The sequence below is a fragment of the Spodoptera frugiperda genome, chromosome 4, assembly GCF_023101765.2.
Source record: "Spodoptera frugiperda isolate SF20-4 chromosome 4, AGI-APGP_CSIRO_Sfru_2.0, whole genome shotgun sequence".
Lineage (NCBI taxonomy): Eukaryota > Metazoa > Arthropoda > Insecta > Lepidoptera > Noctuidae > Spodoptera > Spodoptera frugiperda.
In genome coordinates this window covers 5,240,911-5,268,834 of record NC_064215.1, presented here as the reverse complement: position 1 = coordinate 5,268,834, position 27,924 = coordinate 5,240,911, and the positions used below count along the sequence as shown (strand labels likewise).

The 27,924-nt window shown below is 38.0% G+C and overlaps 1 protein-coding gene and 1 long non-coding RNA gene across 2 annotated transcripts; both read left to right on the top strand.

The window, feature by feature from the left end:
• Window positions 1-178: 178 nt before the first annotated feature.
• On the top strand, window positions 179-27,924 carry LOC118281747 (uncharacterized). Its single transcript, XM_050693304.1, is given in 7 exon segments — window positions 179-749; window positions 751-954; window positions 956-1,090; window positions 20,723-20,844; window positions 25,958-26,075; window positions 26,729-26,915; window positions 27,522-27,924. Coding segments are annotated over 7 exon segments (1,254 nt in total). The 5' UTR covers window positions 179-519; the 3' UTR covers window positions 27,780-27,924.
• On the top strand, window positions 22,957-25,596 carry LOC126910646 (uncharacterized). The gene is made up of 2 exons (XR_007705281.1): window positions 22,957-25,482; window positions 25,521-25,596. It is a non-coding gene; the product is annotated as an uncharacterized LOC126910646 (long non-coding RNA).

The window sequence follows — 27,924 nt, the reverse complement described above, 5'->3', positions numbered from 1 at the left end:
GACGTCATCAAATCATAATTTGAATTCAACAATGAAAATAGTTTATTATCATTTCATATTTTATGACTGTTAATTATGACACGAGACATTTATTGAGAGGTGTTATATTGTTTCTAGATTTTAGCCGTTGCTTATTATTTAGGTACGGTACATGACAGATTTACTAAATAACATTTCAAACATTACGCTGCTATGGCACAGAATATTTATACAGGTGGAGCTTCCCGACGTATGAGAGTTCAACGTAATGTCAAACACCTATCTATATCAGAAATAATTTTACATCTAAATATAAACCGTGCATAAGAATTCACAACACAGAGAGCGCGAGACAGTGAGATAGTGCGAGTCTCTGTTTCCTTGCCAATAGCTGCGACATTGTATCTATTGACACGGGCCAGCAGCACGTTCGCCGCCGACTATTTTGAGTAGACGGGTGGCGCACGTGTCGAGCGGCGGCGGCGAAGCAGCGGCGTGCGGATCCGCGCCCTCAACTTCTCCTCGCAAAAAACCCCCTCAATGAAAAAGGCAAATCCCTACAGAATGTTATTGAGCAGTGCACCGGTAGCGCAGATGCAGGTGGCCGCGGCGTGGTACATATCGCATCACCGCCCGCCCGCAATTTCGCGTAAAATTGGCAGCGTGCGGCGGGCGGGCGGCGGCAGCGGCGCGGAGCGTCGCTCCCGAAATAGTGTTCGGGCGCGGTCGTACGCTCTCGGGAACGGCGCCCCAGTCGCCGTGTGGCCGCGCGCGCACCCGCGTCGCTTCGCCAGCCGTCCCGACGCCGCACGAATACCCGGGTGAGGGAACGAGCTCGCCGGTGCACGAGTCAACGGTGCGCGTATTTCGGTCGCGAGAGGGCCCCGGGCCGCGTCGGGCGCGCTGCCCGCGCGCTGGCCGCCGTGCTCTGGTGGTGGTGCGTGGCGCTGCTGCGGCTGGTCGCGCTCTGCGCGCCTCCCCGGCCCGTCGCCGCCGCCCTCCGCCCGCGCCGCGGAAGATGCGCCGTCGGCGGCCGCTTGCGCGAGCGCGCCTTCCAACACCACCGAGCCGTCGCCGCCGCCCGAGCCGCCCGACCCGCCCGCGCACACCGGTCAGTACACCTGCGCCCGCACTCCGCAGTCCGCTCTCCCACTCGCTCCACCTCTTGCTTCACCACGCCACCCGCTGCGTCAACGCTGCGCCGCCGCTGTCACGCCGACTCAATACCTCGCTCCGACTACTGCTCATCATAATATTATTAATTTCATAGTTCACCATATCACGACAACCACGTGGTCTTGTACCAATGAAATGCACCGCCAACACAACAAAGAGTAAAATTGTTTGTTTAAATTTAAAACATTTTGTGATACCTAAATGGTTATTTGAGTTACTTATTGAACCTGGTAGCTTTCATTTTAGTAGTGTAATCCACAGGGTAAAAAGAAAGTAATAGAGTTACTCAAACTTACTTTTAAATACAAAACAAACATAGAGAGAGCGTACACAACAGAGCAAGCAGACATGAAACTGAAGTCACTAGTAGGTGTGTTGAACTGATAACTGTGATAACATTATTATCAGTTGGTAGAAGACAAACAATGCTCTGGATCTGGCTAACATAAATATTTACCAAAAGATAGTTTTAATTAGGTAAGTGCTTAAAGCAACAGTGTAATTTAAGACTATTTTTAAATTAAGGATGCTAAGTTGATAATTATAAAGTGTTATTCAACTAGAACTACTTACTACTTCGAAATTCCCAGTATTCTGTATTGGATAAACAACGTAGGTGCGCACTTTCTTAGTTAAATTATATAATTTACTTCCTTTAATATTTCATATTTTAATGCAAATTATAATTTTGCAACTATAGTGCAGTTAATAATATATTACTACACTTTAACTTAACTACCGTCACATTGAATCAGCATCATTATTTTGAAGTAATGACAATAGAAGAGAAGTGAAGCTAATGACGTTCTAATTGAGACGGTGAATATACCTAGAAAGAAATGCGGCAGAGAGCGCGGCGGCGGCGGCGGCGGGGCGCGCGGATGTGGGTCATCAGGGCGAAGGTTCCGTCGCAGGCAGCCCTCGCCCTCAGTCACCCTGCCCATGCTGCCAGCCGACTGCCACCCCTACACAAACGCCTCGCCAAATTCGCCACACGCACTACGCAACGGGCCCCTCTCGACACGACGAACGTATATTATTTCTGTAGGTACTGAATAACACGAGATATCAACAAAGACACAACAATTGAATCGCGTTTCTCGGAATCGTATCCATAAAATGAAGATATATCGAACAGACAGGTCAGAGAGGCAATTAAACGACGATAAGTGTATACAAGCTAACACACATGCAAATAATACAGATAGGCGTATTGAAGCGTGATTCAATTTGCTAATTAGGCCGCTCACTAATAAGACCATGTCTAAAGTCTTGTAACAACGATAATTTCATCAATTTAACTCACTGATAGTTAACGTATCTACGAACAATAAACAATGGTAAAAGTTTGAGTGAATAATGTTTATTTAGTATTTTTTTATGATACGCGACACGGACTGTGCGTGACACGTCGATCTTGTAATAGTTAAAATGTATTGCCATATTTAGGATCGTTGTTTAATTTATCGGACACGTTATCTGACAATAACGACTATTTAACAACGTAGACATGTCCCTACGTACATAATGTACTATTAAGATAGACAATGCGTCAAATCCAATAATTGAGCCGGAATGTCAATGCATGCAGTTGTTGTGTCGTTACGTGTACGTCAATAGCTCCAACAATGTCAACAAATCAATACACTGAAGTTGACGCACAGACTACGTCCGAGTTCAAATATTATTCAATAAATTATCATTCATAATTAGCGAAACAACAGCAACATTAATTAAAACGTTTACCTCGTAAACTACGGAAGTTTATGCTTGATTGAATAAACTCTACTTTCTATTATGATCTACCTACGTTTGGATTTCAAACACTTTTCCTTTCTATTTAGGTTAAACTGTCTATAAATATTTTTACGTAGGCACTAACATTAACGGACAAAAAGTTTACATTTTCTACTCCCACAATGGTTGTCAATGGAATACTGCTCCATAGTATATAGTCAAGGTAACTAAGATGTGCGACATAATCACAAATATATGACGCATTCACAGCATAGTAAAATACTTTTAAAAATAACTTATGCTTATTTTTTTGGCTAGGCTTACTCTTAAATATGGATTTTACAAAATAACGCAGAAAATGAGTGTTACATTGCATACCTCTGATCATCTGTTTGGAGATTAAAAGGTGTAACATTCTTGTGTACGTAAGTAAATAAAAAACAAATTATGCCTTCTTATAATCCAAACCTTTATGACAAATCGAACAGGAAACATATACAAGAACCCAGATTACGACATCTGATTCATCTCTTCATCCGACATTAGCTACATGTCATAACTCGTAACGCGATCGAGATAATCTCTTTGTACCACAAATACAATAATAATATTCTACCAGCGACATTTGCATCGGGTATGTTCTTATGTGAATGGTATATTATCTTGTGATGTTATCATTTCGCTTGTATAACAAATGTCAGCTTCAGCTGCGGTTTGGAAAATACATAGTACATGACACACCTATACAAAGTATGCACAAAACGTGGCGTAGGTATATTTACGATGTCTGCGTCTCGCACCTCTTTAAGAATACTATATTTTCGCAATATATGTGCATTTATGTGGTTTTTTTATTTCAAAGTGGCCTTGATGATACATTAATGTATGTGGTACTAATTTTCCTTTCCGTTGTTTGAACTTCGATAAGCTGCCCCACTTATCTCATGGTCATAGTTCACGATTAACATAAAAACGAGGCCCAATTACCGACTTGTGCCAATACCATTGAATTTCTAGGAAAGTCCCGAGTTGATTATACAAAAAATACATAATTCAAAAGGCAACCGATTGATTTAAATCACTTCATCTAGTATAAAGTTACAATTTCGGTGATGTTTTCGTCTAGAAATATATTTATTGAAGACGAGGAGCTCTATCACGCCTAATACTTTTAAAATATGCAAAAGCATGAATAGAGTATTAGTTAAGTAAAGGTACGAACTTGTAGTCGCTATGAAAGGCCACTAACAAGTTACCAAATATTTTTATAACGCTGTCTACTTAGTACGCATTTTCATCTCTCTTTAGATAATATTTTCTTTTAGCATATCTTTGATAACATTGGCTGGCAAAGGTATTTCATAAGGATTTTAAAAGAAAAACTGTTGTATTAAGAGTCAAAAATTCTGCTGAACACCAGAATTGAATATGAAGACTTTGAGTACCTCATTTAAGTTATCAGTAACATGATGTAACAAGAAAAATATGTGTCATCACACAATTTATGACGTCTCATAAATATATTTAAGTCTAAGCTACGTATATAACCTGAGATGATAGTTGTAGTTAACGCACTATATTCAACCCCACAATACATGCTACATCATAAAAGGGAATGAAACAAATAGACGCATGAAGATAGTATTATTTTATTTCAATCGGAACTAAACAATAAACAAGTTTAACAGCACGTACACAAGATTGTTTACTGCCAGTAGGACATAACTTTACACTGTAAAATACCATAACATGAAACAAAACAGTGGTTGAAAGTACTTGCTTCTTTTATCTCGAGAGTACTTAAGTATGTTGCTCAGACTACTCTTCAACGCATCACATGTTCTACAAAGTTTCAAACGATCCCAAATTTAGCTGGTACATCTACTTGCTGCCTTTGAAGTATGTTCTTCGAATATATTCACTCACGTTATGCGTACGCGCCTGATTGATGTGTCGACTACCCACTTACGGCTAACAAAGCGATACGTGTAACGTAAGCATTTGATACCCAGTTTTGACGCGAGTAAATAGACTGTTTCCTGCTTTTAAGTGCAAGAAAGCAAATAGACGCTATATAAATGTGTGAACTTGAACTTTAAACTTTTATGTAAAATGTAGGATTATGTTGTTCTTGTGGTTTCGATTATCTTCATCTAACTAATTCATTCAATTTCGTTGTCAACCATATACAAATTGCATGTAAAATTATGTAGCATGTCTAAAAAATAATGCAATTTTCTTAAATTTTCACAAAGAGAACCTTTCGTAGATCGTAGCTCCTAACTATGTAGTATCGTAGAGGGATGAAATATCATTGATATCAATCAGTTTGTAACTGTCCCACAGAACCCCTTTTCATACGGAGAAAAAATGTGTTTTTCCACGAAGTTTTTCTTCAGCGTATGTCAACACATGTCTAAATGAACACAACAACAAAACACAAATAACTTATAAAAATCTATTGCACTGCTGGATTTCGAAATTGCCCACTCATACTTGGGATCCTTAATTTTTTTCGGAATACCTTGATGACTTGTCAACATGAGGATGAATAATGTTTTATCTATTTTTCATTAAATATCGGTGATCAATGTGTACGTAGTAAAGGCATGCATAGGCATAATTTATTCACTTGTAATTTTTCAATAAACATAAATTGTTGTAGATTCAAGCTTACTATCTTACTTTTATTACTTTTATATATTTACCAATCAGTATGTTTGTTATCGGACCGGCATAAAATTTGGAACAGAGATAGATTATGATCTAGAATAACATATACTTTTTATCCTACGTGAACGCAGGCGAGGCTAGTATGAGACAAAGTTTTACTACTACATGCCTTTTAATTTTAATACCTTTTCTGAAATTACAATATTTATGTACATAATATGCGCTAATATTAACTAATCTCCGTTTTCATCCCATAAATGCCAGGATTCTGGACGTAACCCATTGATGGACATCAACGTTGTATTCATGAGATAATGAAGTAGCTATTTATTTATATAATAGGTACATAACATGTGGTCAATTGATCGCAGGTTTCGAATCTCAAGCAAAAATAAAACCTGTTTCGCGACAACACTTTCTTCGGTTTTTGTGCTGTATCATTTTTTCACATCCTTTTTATGGCATATTCATTTTTGCTACACTCCTATAGAAATGAATTATTACGTAGGTTTATGTTGCTATTGAACTAAACTGATGTGAAATAAACACATGTAACTATCGAGATCTCATGAGTTTCTCTTTCTTAGAAATATTAACAGAATGGGTTTTCCATATCTACAATTTCTCACGTCTGTGCACAGCGCGTTCATTCACGTAGCGATTTAACCGACTTCAAAAAAAGGAGGTTCTCAGTTTCACCTGTATGTATATGTGTGTGTATGCATGTTGTATGTACGTTTATGTGCGATTATCTCGTGTTTGGCTGTATTGATTTTGATGCGGTTTTCGGCATAGTATACATATCTCAATCTCAGGAGAAGGTTTTAGGGAAAATACATAACTATCATTTCTTAAATATGTACATACATAAATGCCATTGTTTATATTCTATATAAATATTAACCAAAAATTACTAAACAATATAAATACTTCCTGTTGTTAGCCGGTTAGCAACTTTTGTACACAATTGGTACAGTCTAGTCTATGCGCACATTATTTAATACCTGCATATTTGCAAATAGCAGACAGGGATTCCTCTTTTAGTATCATGTACAAAAATAACCACTAATTGGTAGGCATTTCGATAAGTATTAAATAGGCTACTCATCCCCAATACGTAATGTCAGTAAATAATTATGTCATTAAATTAAGTGTGAGTTTACGTAATTAATCTTAATATTCTATCAATAACTAAAAAGGCAACTTTCTTCAGCTTAGCTCCTTACATCTAATGTGTCTAGTGTCTACTATAAATTAGTAATAATTTATATACTAATTTATTTGCTGATGATCTTTTCATTTAATAGGGAAACACAGCTTTTAAGTAAAGTGGTTTGTTTTTTTATCTTCATAATAACATTTTCATGGTGGTCTAAGTAACCACTGCTAATATCAACATGTCGTATTTACTTCTTAATTTTCAATTACAAATTATATTCTTGTATGATATAAATAAACTGAAAGTAAGTAATTAATGTCATCGGCGACTTTAAAGAAGACATTAACGTAGCAAGAAGACCTTTAATAATAGCAGTACAAGAGTACTTAACGCTGACAGTTCCCTAGAACTTTTAAAATATTTAAAAGGAATCTCAGTCGAACAGTCGAGCTTCAAAGACACTACCGCCTTGCCCCTGACATTTTCCAATTTCCATCACAAGTGTTCAAAGCAGAGTCTCTCTTTACGGCCTTTTCTTATAAATACATAATTATCTTTAGTTGTTTTTATTCTGCTACATTTTAAATGCAATGCTATTATTTAGGTATGCTACGCTTGTTGCAAAAATGTAACCAAATATAAATTATTCAACAAATATTTTAACTTAATAATTAGCAGTAAAAGTAATATTAAATGAATGAATTATTAAATGAATGAAAAGTAAAATATCCTAATTTTATTTATGACTTATGTAACAAGAAGATATCTAATACTTATATCTAAACGTATTCTACTCCAAATAAATTAAAAGTTTCTGTATCGTAATCCTCCATCTCGATGAGTCTGAAATCCTATTAAATGAGGGATGATTGGTTCAGGGAAGGACCTCATCTGAGAGTCAAGGATTTGGTAAGATGCGTGCGCGGTAGTAGGATCCCATTTGGTCCCGAAGCAGCGCGTAGGATGGGTTGGGTGAGAGGGTGTGGGGCGGGGAGAGATTTGTTATGGCGGCGGCAGGAAGCGCCCGGTGGCACGACTGGCACGTGTAAGAGCGGCCTTGAGACGGTAGGTCGTCGAACGCGACGCGCCGCCGCCGGCAGACACAGCCGCCTGTCGCCCTCTGGCCAACCGCGACACCATAGCCTTTGTCGCATCGCCATCGCGCCAGCGCCTCTCCACACCTTGCTCGATATTTACACCAACAACACACGCGCCACCGCCTTCGATGCGAGTCACAAAAATCGATTCCGTACCCCTCGATCGATTGTAAAAATATTCGCCAACTATGTCGCGACGCGCCATTTCAGATTCACAGAAAGGTCAGCCATATTGCACTATTACATCGTTCATATGGTGAATTATGCATTTCGAATATCGTTTGAATCTGATTAACCAAGACAGGTTTTAAAGTAGCTTAGATAAATCTCAGTTCATGTTCGACACGAGTAAAAAATCTGGTAACCCCGCTTTTGAGTTGGGTCATCGCAACAATACGCGAGATATTTTAGATGACGTCATTGTATTCTCAATACATGAATGCTGTGCTAACTCTTCTCGGTATAGTATCAGGTTTTTATGACGCGTGCAGACGCAGTCGTTTGTGTCGCTCTATGTAAATAAGCAAGTGGATACGAAATACCAACAAACAACAGATGATAACGATTAGTGCTTGCGCACTGTGTTGGCCGGAGTAGTGCAGGAGCAGAGCGACTTTTTGTTATCACATTGATAAAGGAGTGTGGGACAAGGGAGGGCGTCCCGCGGGGGGCAGGGGCTGAGGGAGGAAGTGGGTCGCGGGGCCGACGCCCGAGCCCGGCCTCTGCCGACGACCTACGACCGCCGCTACCCCTGAGCTCAACGTTTCGCACTCAGACTTAGGAGATGTTCATATTATAATAAATCTGTTCCTACACGTGCTCGATCCGGTTAACAGTGACATAAACCGTAGTGCTTGCTCTTGCTTAGTTCTCGACCTCGGGTATAATTTTAAGACTTCAATAATATTATACTTCTCCAAAGATTAGCCTAGGCAATAACACAATTCTAAATGTTTTGACAATTAATAAAATTGTATAATGAAGAACGAACGAATATTAGGAAGCCTCTAATGATTGTTATCATTATCAACAACAACAAACCTTATGAGTCCAATGCTGGACTATGAGTCTTCTTTACAGAAGAGGGGTTAGAATTAATCTTCAAGCTTGGTTAGTGGGTTGGAGACCGCTATTTACAAGGATTAAATTTATCAGAGAACGCTGCTGACCGGTCTCTGTTAAATAATTAGTCCCTATAGCTAAAAAGCAATTATTTATCCTTGCACCTCTCTCCATATCCAGCGATTCCAATATCACGATATAGAACCCAATACCATCGCTTATTAGTTATTTTACGGTTCCAGAACCATATTATTCTATATGCAATCAGGTTGTGTAGATGCACACGCTAACGCATCCATAGGCCACAGAAACTTCGTTTCAACTTACAGGCCGTAAGCTTGTTTACCACTTTAATAGTATACTTAAATCAAAATATTATGACAAATTAATTATTGAATGAAAATGCCCAGGTGGAAACTCGACAAAAGCTGATACTACTTTAAATTCAACAACATGAATGTTAACTCATTCACTTATCTGTTGGCTACCTGAAAGCACCTTGAAATTCCATAACTACAATTATAGAGTTATTACAACGGACGAAAATATCATTGGAATAACAAACCTAAACAATATAAGAATTTCCTTTAACAGATGCCTTTGTCTGTTGATTTACAACTCTATCAAAATATACTACATCGACGATCGAATATCAAGTGTTGTAGTGGTAGCGTCGTGGACAGTCCAACGTGTACAAGTGGCTTGCACTGCCGCAGCGCACACGCCCAAAATAACCCGCGAAACACGACGAAAACAATCGAGACCGCGCTTGCGGCCCCATGCGCGCGCAAAAATGACAGAGAAATATGCACGCCACTGTCCAGCTCACCAACTCACCAGACCTGGTACAAGCACATAGAAAGTGCCACTAACTACTGACTCCATACGCACTGCCAACAAATACACGTAGCCGACGTAGAGAGAAGTAAACACTTCTCCGCACCTTAAGCACATCTTTGGTGGCGCTCGGTGCACAGCAAATAAAGGCAATTTTTACACTGTTGACGACTTAAAAAAATAAAAAGATGTTTTTAAAATACATATTTTTTTTAAAATAAATAATGTTAATTTTCCAAATGTGCACCTTTTTCTAGGAAATCTAAGAAAAAGTACTCTTCAAGTAGGTAATGCGAATTCATGTGTGGCAATTAGTAATGTTGTGCCAAACTATGCGGCTTTCCAGTTTCCAGTTATACTAGTAAGTTTCGCGGGCATCGTCCCAGAACGGCGCGTCGCGTACCGGCCGTGTCGCATTCTTGCTGCATCCCTACATTGGTCGACGCCACCCGCGCTACGCCGACGCCGTGCCGCGTCGCCACCCATAGCTCACACCTCGCTGCACAAAATCGATATTGCATACTCGACCTCCAATCGATTTCGTAAAAATTATGTCCACAAATAAGTACGACACGCACCTGAATACCCTTCACTGCAACAACTTGTATGTTTTCATATAGCTACGGTATTTCATCAAAATATTAAGCACATTCACATCCTTGACATCTTCAGTGGCTATGTGCATTGTACTGCGTTGCTGTTGTACTACATACGCGTAGCTTATGTGAGCACAAATCGCACACACTTAACATTATGATGAAAATTTAACCTGATTTACTTTGACCACAACTTCTCTGTTATTTTCTAAACATAAAGAATTTGGTTTTGTTAGTAAACCGGGCACATCTTATGTGTTAGTTGATAAACAGATCGATACTTTTGCAAACAACGAGAACAACAAATATATCCGTCTTAAATAGTTGCAATGGACATTCCATTGTGTATGCATACCCCCATGAGAGACAGGCGTGAAGTTATGTATGTATGTTAAATAGTAAGTGCAGTTGTAGGTATATGGTAATAGCAACATCTACAATAATTCTAACACTCAGACTATACGAAGATTTCAGCGGACAGATTTGTTAATCTTGCAAAGTGCGTATAAATTTATCACCAAAGCGGGTGCGTAGTAAGAAGTCACTCCTCACAACAATGTTGTCGTACTCTAAGGATTTAGCTGGAGGGCCGCGGGATCGATAGAAATAACCGGCTATTTACCGCCACAAGTCGCGGCTCCCGACTACACACTTACTTGCTGTTATATATATACAACCTACTGTCTTCCAGATGGTCATTTCTAGCCGCGCGTTAACTCCACGCGGCAGTCTATCCGAGTGTCACTATCGCGGATTTCAATAAGTTACAGGTTTGGTTCTACATGCTTTGTATAAAAACAACACATTGCGTACTGTTACCCCCCAACGAATTTTGAAGAGAACACATAAAGTCGTGGTATTTCGTCAGAGGTAGACAACACAAACGTATGTACAACGTAACACAACGTTACGACACACGCCATTCATCCTAAATGCATCTACGTCCCTGAATAACATCGGCGTGCGGTTGCATTCACATAGACAATGGCAATTGTTTGCGCGACCGTATTTCGCGCGAAGTGACGGCGATGACGCGGCGCGCTGCTTATGTTATTTATTTATAGCTAGCGACCGGCGACCGACGGCACCAGTCCACGGCGACGTTGACAAACAACTCGCATTAGCAGCATCTCACCGCCACCGTCGCTCGCGCTCCGCAGAGGAACACGACCATTACTCCGTACATCCTCTGTTGTAATGACCTTCAACATAGAGTCATTCGCAGCGTCCCGAATGACAATGACACGCGCGTGTATTATCATCGTAGCTAGTGTGGTAACAACATTATGTGTTGTCCTACACACTACTTGCAGGAGCTAGGAATATCAGATAATGTGGCGATCCTTTGTATGTTGTATAAATCCTTTGCTAATGCAAAAAAAGAAAGAGACTTTATCGAATAATAATGTTCAAATACTAAACCTGACCTTACTCAATCAATTAACCATTATATAACTAAGAACCATCGTGACAAGTCTTACTACTAAACGCGTAGCTTGCTCAGAGTAGCTACACATCCTTAAATTTTCCTTAAACATAACATGAAAGCGACCTCCTTCAAAGAATCACAAAATGAAATCATAATTTGGGTTCAAAACTACAGGAATTGCAGCTGACTAAACCAAGCGTTAAAATTCTGGCCATTTATAACCAAACCACCCACCTCGATCCATTAAAGCAATATTTAAACTAAGTCATCACATTAAGTGTAATTACTGGTCGTCCCACTCCGCTTCTCCTGTGAATTCATTTGGCTGTGATAATAGTAACCAAGACTACGCAGTTTTCGGCCGACACTCGTAAACCTTACTACCCCAATAGATGTCGATTCTGCGCAGTTTATAGCTCGCCGACTGTCGAACTTCTTCGTTTCCATTGAGTTTCAGTTTTCCTCGATAAAATTGTCTACTCGTGCCGTTTATTTTTACATTTACGGCTTATCTTTGTATCATTTGAAAATCCTATCAAACTTGACTGAAAGCGAATTTACGCATGTTACACTATTCTTAAAATGATGTCTGTATACTACATTGGCACACGTTTTACAATTACAAAATTATGTTAAAACAAAAAATAAATCACAACATTTTTTGGATATCTTGTTTCTAATCTAATCTTGTATATAAACACCTTTTCAATTTCTTATATTGCCCTATTACATTTAATCGTTAAAGCATTATTGGGCTTTTTCAGCTGTACTTCGCAATTATTAGATCGCAAATATAGAATAGTGTTGATATACAACTATTTACCAATTCATGGACTAAATAGGCGTGGTGCGTTACGTTTTTATTCATAAATGCGATTTTTGTTAAAAAAGCCTTTCGATATGTCTTTTTCTAAAGTATATTAATTACATAAAGTTTATTTACTCGTGAGTATGTACAATGAAGATACGCCAGAGAAATAGTGAGATAAACAAGTCGAAATTCGCGAGACACGTCATTGAACCGTTTCGGGGACACAGACCGATATAACAAGTACAGACAAATAAAATTTCCTTCATGCTGCTACGATGCTCTAGAATTCAGCCGATACCCATACTTTTATATCTTTGCAGTCTAAAATTGTTTACCAGTATTTTACATACTCAATGATCAATGGTTTGGGGTGAACTGAAAGAAGTAATGAGACTACAAGGTAACTGTAGCCAGTAATGTGTCAGTAGGGAATTCAGATATCTTTCGTTTTGTAGGTATCGTTGGTTGAATATTAAAGCAGTGTTTTTGTCACCCAGAATGCGTAATTTACCTGTTATATTAATTAGAGGTGACGCAAGGTTCGAGGCGGGCCGGCTCGTCCGCGTCTGCCTACGCTCACCTTCCTAATTACGCCGCGTCTAGACGTCCCGCCAGCCTCCTCCCACACCCCAGGCCACCCCCTTATCAAATACGGCTTAGAATTTTGCACATACTTGTACTTATTCGACCCGTTCTTCACGATATTTTTCTGGAATTCTACGTGTATTTCGCCGCAGGAAGGTTGTTCGAAATTACTACACGCAATGGTAATTTTCAGAAACACGCATTTGTCAATGCGTTCTGAGACTGTAACTACATAATACATATATAGGTCAACATTGTTCTGTATATTATGTTTCTTAACCAAGATAAAAAGGCCCATGATAACATATCTACATAGGTATGTTACGTATGTATGCTACGTCTATCGTGTAAGTCACATCAAATCGGAAATAAATCACACACATACAAATCTGTATACAGGTAACTAAATCTAAGAACTTCCTACAAAATAATAACTGAGAACTATATTATTTAACTAATACCGACCACCAGGGCACCTAAGAAGAACTAGCCACGTATTATTTATTTTGAATTCCAATTTGTAAATTTAGTGTCATAACACAATGTGCATCTTCAGAGAAAAAGAAGTCTAACATTTTCTAGTATAGTGTAATAAGTAAAGTATTTCCTGCAATTTTTTCGGTTTCGCACGTCTTAACATGTTCTACAAAATTTATAGACACATTCAATCAGTTACACTATAGTCACATGACCTCGGATCATTTGCCACAAAATAAGTACAAAAATTGTGATAAAATGATAAATTCCGATAAATTCTTGTATGTAGGATATAACAAAAACACAAATGTAAAGTATGCTAAAGGTAGATGTACTCGTACCAATTTTTATTTTTTATTTGATAAATGTAAGAGATAAGCTTATGTGACTTTTTACAAATTGTAAATTATTGCTCCCGAATTTCTTGTCACAAGACGTTCCAAGCTCCTCGAGAATTTTGGAAATTTTAATTCGTTCTTTATTTATTTTCTTGACTTGAGAGTTTCATATTTTAGATAACATTAGTTTCACACGTGCGAACTTGCTGGAATGAATCGTTCATCACGGTTTGATTGAATGTTATCGTACGTACTGATAAGTAATTTTAAACTCGTAATGAATTATACTCGATATTAGTTACGCATTATCTAAACGTATGATCATTATTTTTAATTAATTTTCAGATATTCTCACAAACACAAGGGTCGTGCTCATCTTGGGCGAGATTACCGTTTAATTATTATTTCGGTTTGGTACGAAACTCGATTAACTTCAACCAGTTACAGTATCGATCAACATTCTTAATTATTTGGATTATATTACACATTCTTTACTTTTTTATCACTTAGAACTAATATACCAGTAATCTGCTTTAATGAAGGTCACGATCGCATGCTTCATTTACCTCGATTTACGCCGATGCAATTAACCCAGTAACATAATGTTGTTTACTCGTGTCTTATGAATACTTCTAGGACTTAGTAAATTTTACATAATACCAAAATGGTAAGATATATGTTTTAGATATAGACAATTATTTATTTGAATATACGGTATAAAACCCAATCACACTACTCAATGATTGTGCATACTTACTTAATCCATATGGGTGAAAACAAATAAAAAAAATAAAATACAATTCAAACAAAAATAAAACAATATATTGTCAAGAATATATGTATTTATGATTCTCTTAGCACAGCATAAAAAATCCATTATCAGTGCACTGCTGGGAAAAAAAATACCAAACTGAAGACAGAAGTCACGTTCACGTCGTTAAATAATGCGAAGCAGCTTGTAGAATGAATGTCCCTATCAGACAGGTATAATATTGAACTGAACGTCGTAATATAAAGTAGGTACGAGCGCAAGACGTCTGCGACGCACGGATAGTTGATGCCCAACGTGATAATTGGCACTCACCGTACTCCCAGCCGTCAGGGCACTAAACGCGTCAAACTTTTAAAAATGTGTTTTCGTTTCTCCGCCGTGTTTTCAGTCACCGTCTGCGATAGTCAGCGTATGCGACTGATAAGAAATATATTTCAGTATCTACCTACATAATGATTTATAATATTTAAACGATACAGTTGCATTCATTATGCACTAGTTTCAAGGGTTGCCTGAAACTAGTCTGGAACTAGCGATATACTTATGTAGCGTGCAATCTTGATTAGATCGCCGCAAACCAACATTGAAGATGATCTCGGATTGTGTTTTATTTCTATGATGACATACAAACTAAGTTGTTGTCACTAAAGTACGTATTTGAAATACCTACATGTGAAATAACATTGTATTCTGTTGTTATAGCATATACCAACTTCTGCAAAACCTATCCTCGCCGTCCATTCTTAAAAAAAACTATCGTTTTCTTGTATCCCAAGTTCTACTCAACAACTCGACCACGGCCGCAATTAATTCTGCGATATCGTTTACAAATTACTATTGCACAATCGACACCACAGTCGGCCCTTTACATTGATATGTATCACTGCAACCTAGTTAAGAAGTTGTATGTTGGAAATATCGGCTAACCATGGCGCGACACCGGCTCAGACTTGCAGCGGCCGTGGTCGCTGACAAGGCTCAGCCAGGTAAGCCAGCAGTCAACGAGCGAGTTCGCGCCACGTGGCCAGGTACCGCCAGCTGGAGAAGCTATTTCGGTGATCGGCGGCAGGCCCCGGCAGACCGACACCAGACGTCGCCGCCGCCCCCGCGCTCCTCCCAACCTCTATAAATAACCGCACTGTGCATTCTTGGGCGAACGATGTCGAATTTTTGTCGAGTACGCGCGACCACATGCCGTTTGTTTTGGCCTCAACCGTCGACAGTAGCTCGCGGCCGCGCTAACTCCTAGTCTACGAGATCCGGCTCGCGGATACTAATCGCTAGACGAGACGCGAGTGACGCATCCCTCGTGTCATTGATGCTGTTGCATTACATTCGTCTACTGCACTACCACAATACAAATATCATAAAACTTTCTTCCACGAATCACTTACTAGTCAAACCAACATAAAGTCACCTGCTTCGCTAAGTTTATTGATAACATCATTTAAGTAACATGGCATAATAATAAAAATATTTTTCCATACAAACACTGCAACCATTTACAAAAGTAAGAATGAGTACAATATAGTTTTTTAAAGAACTATTTTGCAAACCGGTCATTTTCTTTATGCTACGCGGCAAGTCGCTACAAATACCACATGCATAGACATAAATGTAGGTACTAGCATACCATTAACATACAATTTAGTTATGAAAACGTGCGCTCGGTTTTACTCAGGACGGCCGTCAAGAGAGATATTCTGATTAAACTTTGCTAAATATAGCACAACCACGCAAACAAACTCTCCAGCAAAAATAGAATGGCACATAATGCGAAACTGCATTAACCTAAGAATTTATAACTAATGTTTTGACATTGATTATAAAAATAAAGCATCATTATTCACATAAAATGAATAGTACATTTTTGTTTGACCACATTTTGGAGACTTTAGCATGCCATGTAGACTATGCTGACGATATTTTGATCTACACGTTTGCTTGCTACGACGACGCGTCTACGCACTTGCTACGTAACGGGCTACGAAAAAATTAAGCACCGAACTTACCTACGTTTCCTTTACTTGTACTATTGCTCTATACATTTATTACAGTTGTGTAACGTAGTAATTTACTGTAAGTTAATTAAATATTTCTATCGGTAGAACTGTTTACAAATATGAATAAGAGAGGAATAATATTAGACTCAATAAATACATTTCTGAAAAATAGACACTTCGTTATTAATTAATATTTGAAATATTTGCATTAGCATGATACGTGTACGTTATACCAAGCAGGCTGCTGTACTGTACTGTTATAGTGCAGTTAGGGAATCGTACTTGGTAGAACCTATACTTAGCGTTCACTTGCACCAATACAAGCGACATAATGTGACAGGAAAATATGTACGGTATGGTATGTGTTTATGTTTTAATTGTACCTACCAAAATGTTTGACCGAGACACAGGTTTTAAATAAATTAAAGCAATTTCCAGAGCAAGTACAGGACACGAAATGGAAGGAATTGACGTAAACGGTGCTCATTGTTAATGAGCCTTCTAAATACCTCTTGGTACTTGAGCCAATTCCTTACAAATTACGTACCATCATCTAAAATAATGCATTCTTTGTCTTTGTTAAACGTTTTAATTATTCGGGGCGATGTCCGTTCTTCTCGGTCGTACTCATTTAAAAGTATCACCTTAATTACTTTGTATAAGTTATTCTTCAGGATTATAATCAATTTGCCAGATAATGGAAATTACGATAACGCCTGTCTAGCCGTTTTATATAGTTTCTTCGAGTACACCAAGTATTCTAGTATCGAAACCTGAGCAAGATAATGTACCAAGTAGGTACGTAGGTACGTATCTTGAGGACCTATGTAGCCACTGGTCTAATCAGAAATCCAACGGTTACCAGATTGAAGTGGTTTATGAACAAGATACGTCATAAAAATACGTTTTGTTTTAAGTTGGCTGATAAGTTCAGGCATTGTTAATCGTGTTCGTCCACTATCAGTCACTTACATAAAGATAATGTTCAGTCAGCGTGACAAACCGCGTTCTAATTTGGATTGCTGCGATATAACTTTGTGGAATAAACATTTTCAACAAACTTCTAAAGATACAGATTTCTATAAGCTATATCGTCTTTCCGGAGCTGCGGACAACGTAAAAGGTTACCGGGGCTCCGGCTCAAAGCAGGAGAAGGAACGGGGTAGTTTTTAGTCAGTAAGGGTCTGACACTCCCTCCTGCCTCACCCAAGGCGGAAGAAGTCATAAAAAAAAGCTATATCGTCTTAATATACCAAATTCGTTGGACAAGTGTATTTCCATCCATGTTCATCACACTACATAATAGATACATTTATACGAGATAATTAATTTCACCAGTCAGTAAATAAAATATTAATTCTGATGAAGAGTAATTTTTTCTTAGTTTTCTAAAAAATATATGTAAATGTTGTATTGATTAATACTTACAATATTAAGATAGAAGTTAAATTACCGGAAAATATCTTCGGCAAATTCACAATACCCCATAAATACATTCTTTTTGAGGGGGAAAATCATCCAATATCTTCTCAAAATCTTACCGATTAAAAACCACCCCGTTCCTACTCCTCAACTCCTGCTGCTCGAGCCAGAGCCCCGGCAATCTGCTAGGCAGTCCACAACTCCGTTTAGGGCATCAGCCCACTGGGCTTGATGGCTTTTTGGGTGGCTCGCCGTGGCCGGAAATCGTCGCGTGATCCCTTACGCCCAGAATGTCTTGACACGGCGGTGCTCAGCCCATGCAGGGCAGACCGCCACAGTATGTTCCACCGTGACATCCGGGCAGTCCTCGCAGTAATGACACCCGGGCCTTTCCTCCCGCCCAATCAAAAACATGTAACAAGTAGCTACTATAACCTAAAACATCATTACATATTTATTTTTCAACACTTATTTTGACGTTTTTGTATTGTTCTCTTTTTTTATTTTATTTTTTTAATTATTAATAATCGGTTTATGTCATTTTCCAAATACCTATTACCTTGTATGAACCTTAACCGATCTTTGTGTCCAAATGACATTCAGTTCTTTTCCCCTCAACAAAGGGGAAGAGTTGAAGTTTATGCGTAAAGTATTTTTGTTTGCTTTACGCCTTCGAAAATGTAGCTACTTGTAGTTAAATACATATTATGTAGAAAGTAAATATACAATATTACTTTACGGTTGTCACCTACTAGTCTTCATTCAGAAACCTAATTTAATACAAAAATACAGCTTGGCATCTTCGCAGGGCTTTCACGCTAAGGGTAATTTAGCATTACCATTACAGTGCACTACTTGGCAACCCATTAGCTTTCGTTACACAATGCACGTCACACATTGCTTACGTGATTAGCGAGATGCAAATAAATATGTCCACATTTTTCTAATTAACTGCTATTTTTAACACGTTTTTATTCAACCTGTAACGTAACTGTTATCATAGACTCATATTTCTAATTTTAAAACCGTTCTTATTATTTATACCAAGTAAACCAAAAATAAGTATAATGGTACTAATGAGCCCATCGAGCTATGCTAGAAATGGAAGGTTGCTGGTGAGCCCTTGATTTACTTACTTCTATCGTCGTTTCTCGTAAACATATTGGCCGGTCTATGTTCAGCAGCGGTCGTCTTATAATTTTATACCTTCCTATAAACATTTATGAATAATTTAAAAATATACGCCAAAAAATATACGTAATCCTACCTACTAACGTGTTTGATTGCCTTTCTTTCACATCATAGCAATAGCGGAGGAATTATTTGGAGGCTGGACAATGCTAATTACTGTTAATATGGGTTATACATCTTCTTACTATTTTACTAAGTTACGCAGAAGAACAGTAAACCTCCAAGCGCCAAGCGTCATTAGGTATATTATGAAAATTTAATCTCCAGATTATGGCAAACCCTTCTTATGTTGATGAAGCCCATAGTCCAGTAGGAATGGACTGTCCCGACCTGTTGATGATGATCACGAACTAGATCCGATTTTCATAATATAATTTTTCGTCTTCATCTAGATACGACAGACCGAAGTAGCAATATTAAGTATTAAGTATTCGTATGAACGCTTTCACAAATGCGCAGTTAATGTGTCTGAAGCAGTCCAAATTGAATCCAAGTTGCAATAACTCTGAATCTGAATACACAATGGTATTGCCAGAAGTTGACGCTGACTGAAAGGTCTCATGATCATCACACAATGGTTTACCTAGTTAGCTTAGCTAATATAGATTCAGACCTTTTCACCTACTTCTCTGTTCTATTTTATTATGAAAATCTTATTCGAGTCTCACTATTATTTGACTAACAGTTAAGAAAAAGGGGGAAATCATCCAAAGACTTTTCCCACCTTGGATGAGGCGAGTGTCAGACTCTTACTGACTAAAAACCACCCTGTGCCCACTCCTGCTCTTCAAGTCGGATATCCGGTAACCCGCTTAGTAGTCCGCAGCTCCATCATGTAGGTACCTATCCTACTAGGTAATTATTATGAATCGAATATTATGTCCACCTCATGCCCCCATTGGTAAAATAGTTGTACCAGTCAATCGCGACTTTCAAGCAAAAGGTCGTTCCTGAGTCGGTAACGTTTGTTCGATATTTATTACCTTTTTACCTAATAATGATATTTACCTATGTAGGTATATCTTTTGAATTTTTAATTCGTTCCATTTTACTTTATATAGGTACCTATTTCTTTTTTTTTCAGTTAGGTTAGGTTAGGTACGTGACAACACATCACTATTATAACATACTATGGATAATGGCAAAAAGTATCGATAAAAGTAATAATGACGTTGACAACTAAATTAAAAAAATGTATATTAAAAAATCGACGCTGCTGTCAAGAGAATGACATTTAATTGCGTTTTTAATGAAAATCAGAACTCTTATCAAAATTAATCCCCGAACAATAGTGATGTGCGTAATATATTATATCGATTGTTTCTTTATTAAAGTTAACCGATTTTTTTATTTAATGGATGCTTATAATATTTTCCAGAGTGGTGGTGGGCGGGCGCATGCGTTGGCGCCGCTGTGCTGGTGTGTGCGGCCGCGGGCGCGCTGGCCCGCCCGCACCTGCGCCGCCGACACGCTGCCGCCGCAGCCGCCGCCGCCAACCCCGTGAGTCGTTGTATTACTATTTTATAAAAACTATAGACACAACATCTTAACCTGTTTTTATGATAGATGAAAACAATACGTTTACTGTTGGTATTTATCATTAGACTGTATTTAAGTAAGAAAGTACCCAAAATATACACGCATCATGTGAAAATTACCCAGAGCTGCGGACTACCTAGCTGGTTTACCGGGGCGCCAGCTCAAAAGCAGGAGTAAGAACGGGGTAGTTTTTAGTCAGTAAGAGTCTGACACGTCATCTCGCCTAAGCCAAGGCGGGAGAAGGCATGGGATATTTTCTCTCTCAAAAAAAAAACATGTGAAAATTAGTTAAATTAGTAAAATTATCAATAATCATCTATAATTATTTACCCTGTAATAATTTTCATGAATGAAACCAACATACTAAGTTAAGGTTAGCAGAGCCCGCTATTCGATATATTGGTAAAAATATTTTCAATGGAAAAATTATTTACACGCCTTCTATTCGTATAGTCATTGATGATAAATATTACTAGGAGTGGTAAAGTTGAAACCACTTAGTAAACAATCTAAGTAGGTAGATAAATGTATGTAATAGGATTTTTTATGAATTTATAATTATTTTATTAACATAATAATTATTATTAATAGTAGATATTTGGACAAAAATCGAAATTAAAAATATACGTGGGTACTTGTCTGATGCAATTTAGTGTAATTGTGTTTTCGGTTTTAATTTTAGTAAAATTTAAATAATATTATCTTAAACTAATTCACTTGTAAAACATTATTATTCGAATTATTTAACATGATTGTGACTTTAAAAACTGCGTTATTTTAAAAGAAGAAAAATTGAACACCTATGATTATTGGTTACGTACGTTCTATGACTACAACTCTATCATTGAGCAATGCCAACAGTCTCGTCTCGCGAGCCGACAAACGCGTCATCGCTCACTATTACAGTTATAGGTGCGCATATATAACAACTACGACGGTAGCAGCAATCGAGCTTCTTTTACATGTGTGCCAGCTCATATGCACACATACGGTACGCTCACTATAATCTACAAGCACACTCACTCGCACTGGCAACATCGTATCATCGCACCTACCGAAGTACCGATTGAGCACACAAAGTGAACTAGACAGATTATTTGTATGTGTGAGAGAGCAATGTTACACACAACGATCGCCTTAGTGTGCGGCGACATCGGGGCAGCCGGTGCACCGCCCGCCCGCCCGTCCTCCCCGCTACGCGACTGCGAACACCGCGCCGCGTCCGTCCGCGTCATTGAACAACAAGACTCGCTCGATGGCAGGCGTCTTTCTGCCAATATGAAAAAAGGAGTTAAGAAACTCCATCACAAAACACGCGATAGTGGAATTTATACGTTATCCTTAATTAATAAATAACTTTATTTTTATAGTGTTAATGCCTTGAATAACATATTTTTATTTATTAGTGAATTATAGTTAATTATTGTAAATGCGCTAATCTCTCTATAGTGCTCTGTGATTGTTTTGTTTAAAATATTTACAGCTTCAACAAAACAAATGCAATGTCAGTGATGGTGTAGTGAAATTAAAATAAAATTATATGTTCGTGATCGATTCACCTATTTGTGTCTCGATTGGAGTGCCATCGAATTTGGATATATGCACATCACTAACTGTCATCCATAGGTGGAAAACCTACAAAAATTGTGGACGACACTGTTTCAAATAGTAAGTAGTGTTGATATAGTCGTAAATTATTTTGATTGCAAAAATAACCTATCACAACGTAAAAAAATGATACATATGTTGCTATTCGTTTTTCCCTTCGAAAAGGACTGAATTTGTAACCAATAACTAGTAAATATCATGTGGAATATGGATAGAATAGAAGAATGTTTGTACTGGAGCCGAGTGAGGCCCGAGGCGACTCGGATGGCCGCGAGACGGCGGGAGCGTGCCAAGTGATAAGAGGCGCGCCGATAGCGACGTCACACCCAGACGTTGTTTGTGTGAATTTAAATAAATTTTCATGACAGACAGTTCCGTAATCACCTCTTGCTGTATCATAGTCGTGACATGCCAACTCGATAATATGTGCACAACTTGAAAATATACTCGTCTAAAACAGTGGGTATACTCTCAGTTGACAGAATTTAAGATTATCTTACAGTCTTTCATTCATACGATTGATAATAAAACTAATTTGTTGATAGTGTATAGCATTTAGAAAACAGAATGTGTCACAACCTAATGTAAAAAATACTGATAACATTATTATCACAACACAATAGTTATTTTGTGCATCATATCAATAGAATTTGACTCACACTATCTGTGTTCTCCATCTGAAGGTTCTTAGGAGTGTTGAATAACATTGTGTTGAAGCCATCTGTCAGTTGATTGTAATCAGAATGCTGACAGTGTAGTTAGAATGTGACACATTATGTTGCCTTTGGCAAGTAGCTGCTCCCTACGCATATGTTAAGTTAAACATGTTATCAGGATAAGGAAAGTGGAAACAAAATGATAAAAGTATTGATAATAATCTAGGTAGATATAAAATGTTAGTGGTACTGATGACATTTCAATAGACATTGTTATCACACGACAGACAGTACAGACACTGAGTTCTACTATTAAAGTCCAAGTATAATCATTGCCTGTTCCATATCTTGGTTATATTATCTTCATTTTATTACCAATCATGATTTGTAGGTTATTCCATGGAACACAAACACCTTGAGAATGAATGTAATGCTTGTAAATGAAACAGAATAAACATACCAAGTAGTTACACAGAAAACTATATTTGCAGTCCAAATGTCAGTGACTATAGTGTACCATATAGGTTTCTGTTATTATTACTCACAACCAGATCATAACCAGTCTTATTTATGCATAATGAACAACTCAATTTTAATGTGTTAAAAATTTATATTTGTGGTCTTTATATAGACGATGAGTTTTAGTAATAATATTAATATTGAATACCATATTTCTATGCACCTTGAACAAATATTTTACAATGAAACTAAAATAGACTTGTAAACATCAAATGTCACCTGTGTCATTGTCTGTACTGTGTTGTAGATGGGCAAAGTATTCCTTTAGCTCAAAGATAACTGTCTGTTGCAAATGTGTACTCTAAATGTTCAGAATGTTTTAGGGCATTACCCTTTACAAGCATTATTTTGATACAGATAAGTAAAAACATTGAAATGTTGACTTTTTATACTTTCTGTTATCAAAATATTTGTTTGTATTACTTGAAACACATTGTGAATCAAGAACACCTTTCTCGCTTGATAACTGATTATTCATGCAAACAAAAGAATGCTGCAGTGCAATGACCTCCTCCTACCTAAATACTTGTTTACTATTTTAAAGTTATCAGAAATTATCAATAGCAGAGTTGAAAAACATGATATACCCAACCCAATGAGTACTGTTATAAGCTTATCTTGTTCAAATTATAATAAGAAAAAGAAATAACATTTATTCAACAACAACAATACTATTCTAGCTAAATAAAAAGACATTATTGTAGTACACATTCCAATATACCTAGATTATATTTTAAAGCAAAGTCCATAGATTATCTCAATCAGCTGAGACCTAATCAGCACAACAGATCAGTGAAAATGTCAACATAAACTAAGTAGGTAGTTACCTAATTATGAAAGAAAGAAACCGTAGATGTAGAAAATTCTCAATTTATATATTTTTACTGATAAATGTATGCTATCTAAACAAAAAGATTTAAAGTACCTCTAAACATACTATAAAAGTACTAAATTGATTTGTAGAACTTAATTATTATTAACTTAACTATAGATAACTTTTAGTAAGTTTATGAATTAAATAAAAATTTACTACAAACCTTATAATACAGGAGTGCATTTCTTTACATATTTCTATATTTACCAATTTATTATGTTGTATTTATTTCTTTATTATCCGTTTAAAATCAACCACAATTTTTATTGTAATGTTAATCAATTTAAATGCAATTAACTGTAATTTTATTTCAATTTATATTACAATTAACTAATTAATTGAAATCAATAATAGCTGCCACATATCAACTCGTAAATTGGCTAATAAATTCTTCTATGCAAAATTCTATTATTGCTCGAGGTAAAATTAATTAATATTGGTTTGATAAAGTATTATCCTACAGTGACTAAGTATTCAAATTCCATGTTTCAGTAATAGGGAAATGCTGATTTAAGTAAATAAACACAAATGTTAGACAGTTTCTGATGTAATTAGATAAATATGATGACTCAGTCAGTATGTTTATAATGTAACTTACTCAGCTGCATACACATTATGTTCTAAAGGTGCAAAGTTCAATTAAAAGGTAGACATAACATGAAGTACACTCAATGACAATAAAATTATTACTTAAATGTTGTACATAAGGCTAAGCACATACATATTCTATACCTATTACATGGATTGACAATCCAACTATTTAGTATAGTACTAATTGGGTTAATTCCATTTCTTAAACATTGTGGTTTTCCCTTATTTTACATAGGTAAATCCTAAAGAAATGTAACTACTGCTCAGTGTTTATATAATTTGATGCTTATGCTGGTACCACAAGGTGCATTCTATATGATGTTAGTTACCATAATTTTTGGTATACAAAATGTTATGTAACATTTTACACAAACTTTTTGACAGGCTAGCCTCAATTTTCCTTAAATAATATGTTTATGTCTAATGAGGCATTAAGAATATAAGGAAAATTAAAACTCACTATCTGCTAAAACTTTATACTCATGTAATATTGAACTATGCTACTTTAAGTCTAAATCAAAATATTTTTTTAAATTATCTACTTCTGTTCATTTTATCGACCATTACTACTTTATAATAATAATTAAACTTAGTGTTCCTGTGATCTGTTAGCTTTTTACATCAACACAGTAAATTATATTATACTCAAATCTAAAACCAACATGATTTAGTCTATTCTGAATGCCTCTCTCGGCTCTACCCCACTTCTTGAACTGATTACTTTGTCATTATTTAAATTTAAGTTTAGATAGACAGTAGGTATAAGAAAGTAGTACTTATAGTGATAGAATATTAACCCCGAGGATAACCACATAAGTGAGAGTAGTGTGTTGTGATTTGCAGATGCTCTCGGTACAAGTGCCGGGGTGCGCGGGCATGGAGCGGCTGGGCGCGCCGGGGGGACCGCGCCTACGGCACGATCACAGACATCACCATTCCACATTGTGAGTACTCCTTGCCATTCAACATTGAATACCCTTATAAGAGATAACCACACAGAATCAGGTGCCTGGACCACCGACACCACAATATATTTGGTGTTTCTTTACCTTCCACGTCATATATATGTACCTGATAGCTACTTGATAAAAAACGAGGTCTAGCATATCGCACATTTAGCTGTTGTGTCATTTATCGCCAAACCATAATCAGTATCGTAGATAGTAGATCAGTTACCTTAAAACGGAAGTCCTTTACGCATAGTCCTGATATTAAAACGAAGGTCGAACAGAAAGGAATAAAAAGCTATTTACACTTAGGTACTTAAATAATCAACATTAAGAAGGAACTCCGCATAGCAGTTGATTGTTATAAGGATTATTTAGCCTAAGTAATCTTCTTTAAAGTGATCAAGCCAAAAAAAGAAAACATATTTTTAAATGTAATATTAATACAGAAATACATCACATCAACTGCGCAGATTGAGACAGCTGTTCAGAACCCACTACTCTGGCTGCACTTTACTTTCTTTTACAATGTCATACAATCCAGTGGGATTGCCAGCTATTTGTGTTTCATACTATAAGAGGTTGGCACTAGTATATTTTATTCAATTGAAGGATGATAAGAGAGTAATGAAATTATTGTTAAATTCCAGGGAATGGGAGAAGCAGCAGAGGTTACAGGTACAGGCGATGGTGGGTCGGCTGCAAGAGATGGTGGAGCAAGATGTACGCGCGAGGTCCGCGGCCGCAGCCGAGCGGCTCGGTCTGCCGCCCAGCATACAGCTGCCCGACGGCGAGTACGGACAGGACGTGCATCTACAGTTACGAGTCCCTTATCAGGTATTACCTATATTATTCTAAATTCTTTCTTCTCTGTCGTTTCGCACTTGGCAGAGCGTATTTATGCTTTCCTCACGATCTCCCGCCATCTCCTCCTGTTTGTGCACTGTCTGGTGCAGTCAACACGGGGTTTTCCTTAGCCGATTTGACTTGATCTATCCAGTGCATAGGTGATCTGGTTCCCTCTAATTTCCCTTGCACGAATAGTACTGTACTGTAAGTACTGCATTATGCTTGATAGACGCTTTGTGATGCCGAATTCTCGGCGTATGGATACGTTGCTGCGCAATTCGGTCCACGATAGGTCAATCATCTTCCTCCAGCACCATATTTCTAGGGCATCAAACATCTCCTTTTCCAATTAACGTACTGTACACGTCTCTGCCGCGTAAAGGAAGATTAAAAATACCAGCGTTGGCATAAGGTATTGCAATCCTGGTGATGTTGCAATCCTGCAAACTAGCTTTAGTTTCTCCACCGCAGTTCTGGTTATAGCCATTCGACGCTTTTCAATTCTTTCTAGTTAACTGTAACACTCATTCATTCAACTTCTCTACGTCTCTTATTGACCGAAACCATCTTAATAACACGGTGTTATGATTGCAGCAAGCCGAGCTGACGAGAAGCAGCTTCCAGCCTCCACCGAACAAGTGCGTGAGCGACGTGCCGGAGTGGGCGGGCGGCGCGGAGGCGGGCGCGGCGCGGCGCGGCAAGAAGGACGGGCTGCTGCAGAAGGCGACGCGCTGGTGGGTGCGCATGGGCGCGCGGCCGGCGGCGCCGTTCCTGCCGGCCGCGGCGCCGCCGCCGTGCGTGATGGTGCCGCGCCGCGCCGCGCCCGAGCCGCCCGCGCCGCCCGACGCGTGACCGCGCGCGCCGAGTCCACGCTTACATTCCATATCCGGGCCGCTCGGGCCGCGCGCGCCCCGGACTCTTATAGACTTGCTATTTATTTATTCGGGAGTGCCGCGCCGCGCCCGTGTTCCTCGCGCCGTCTGAGAGTTTCGCGAAA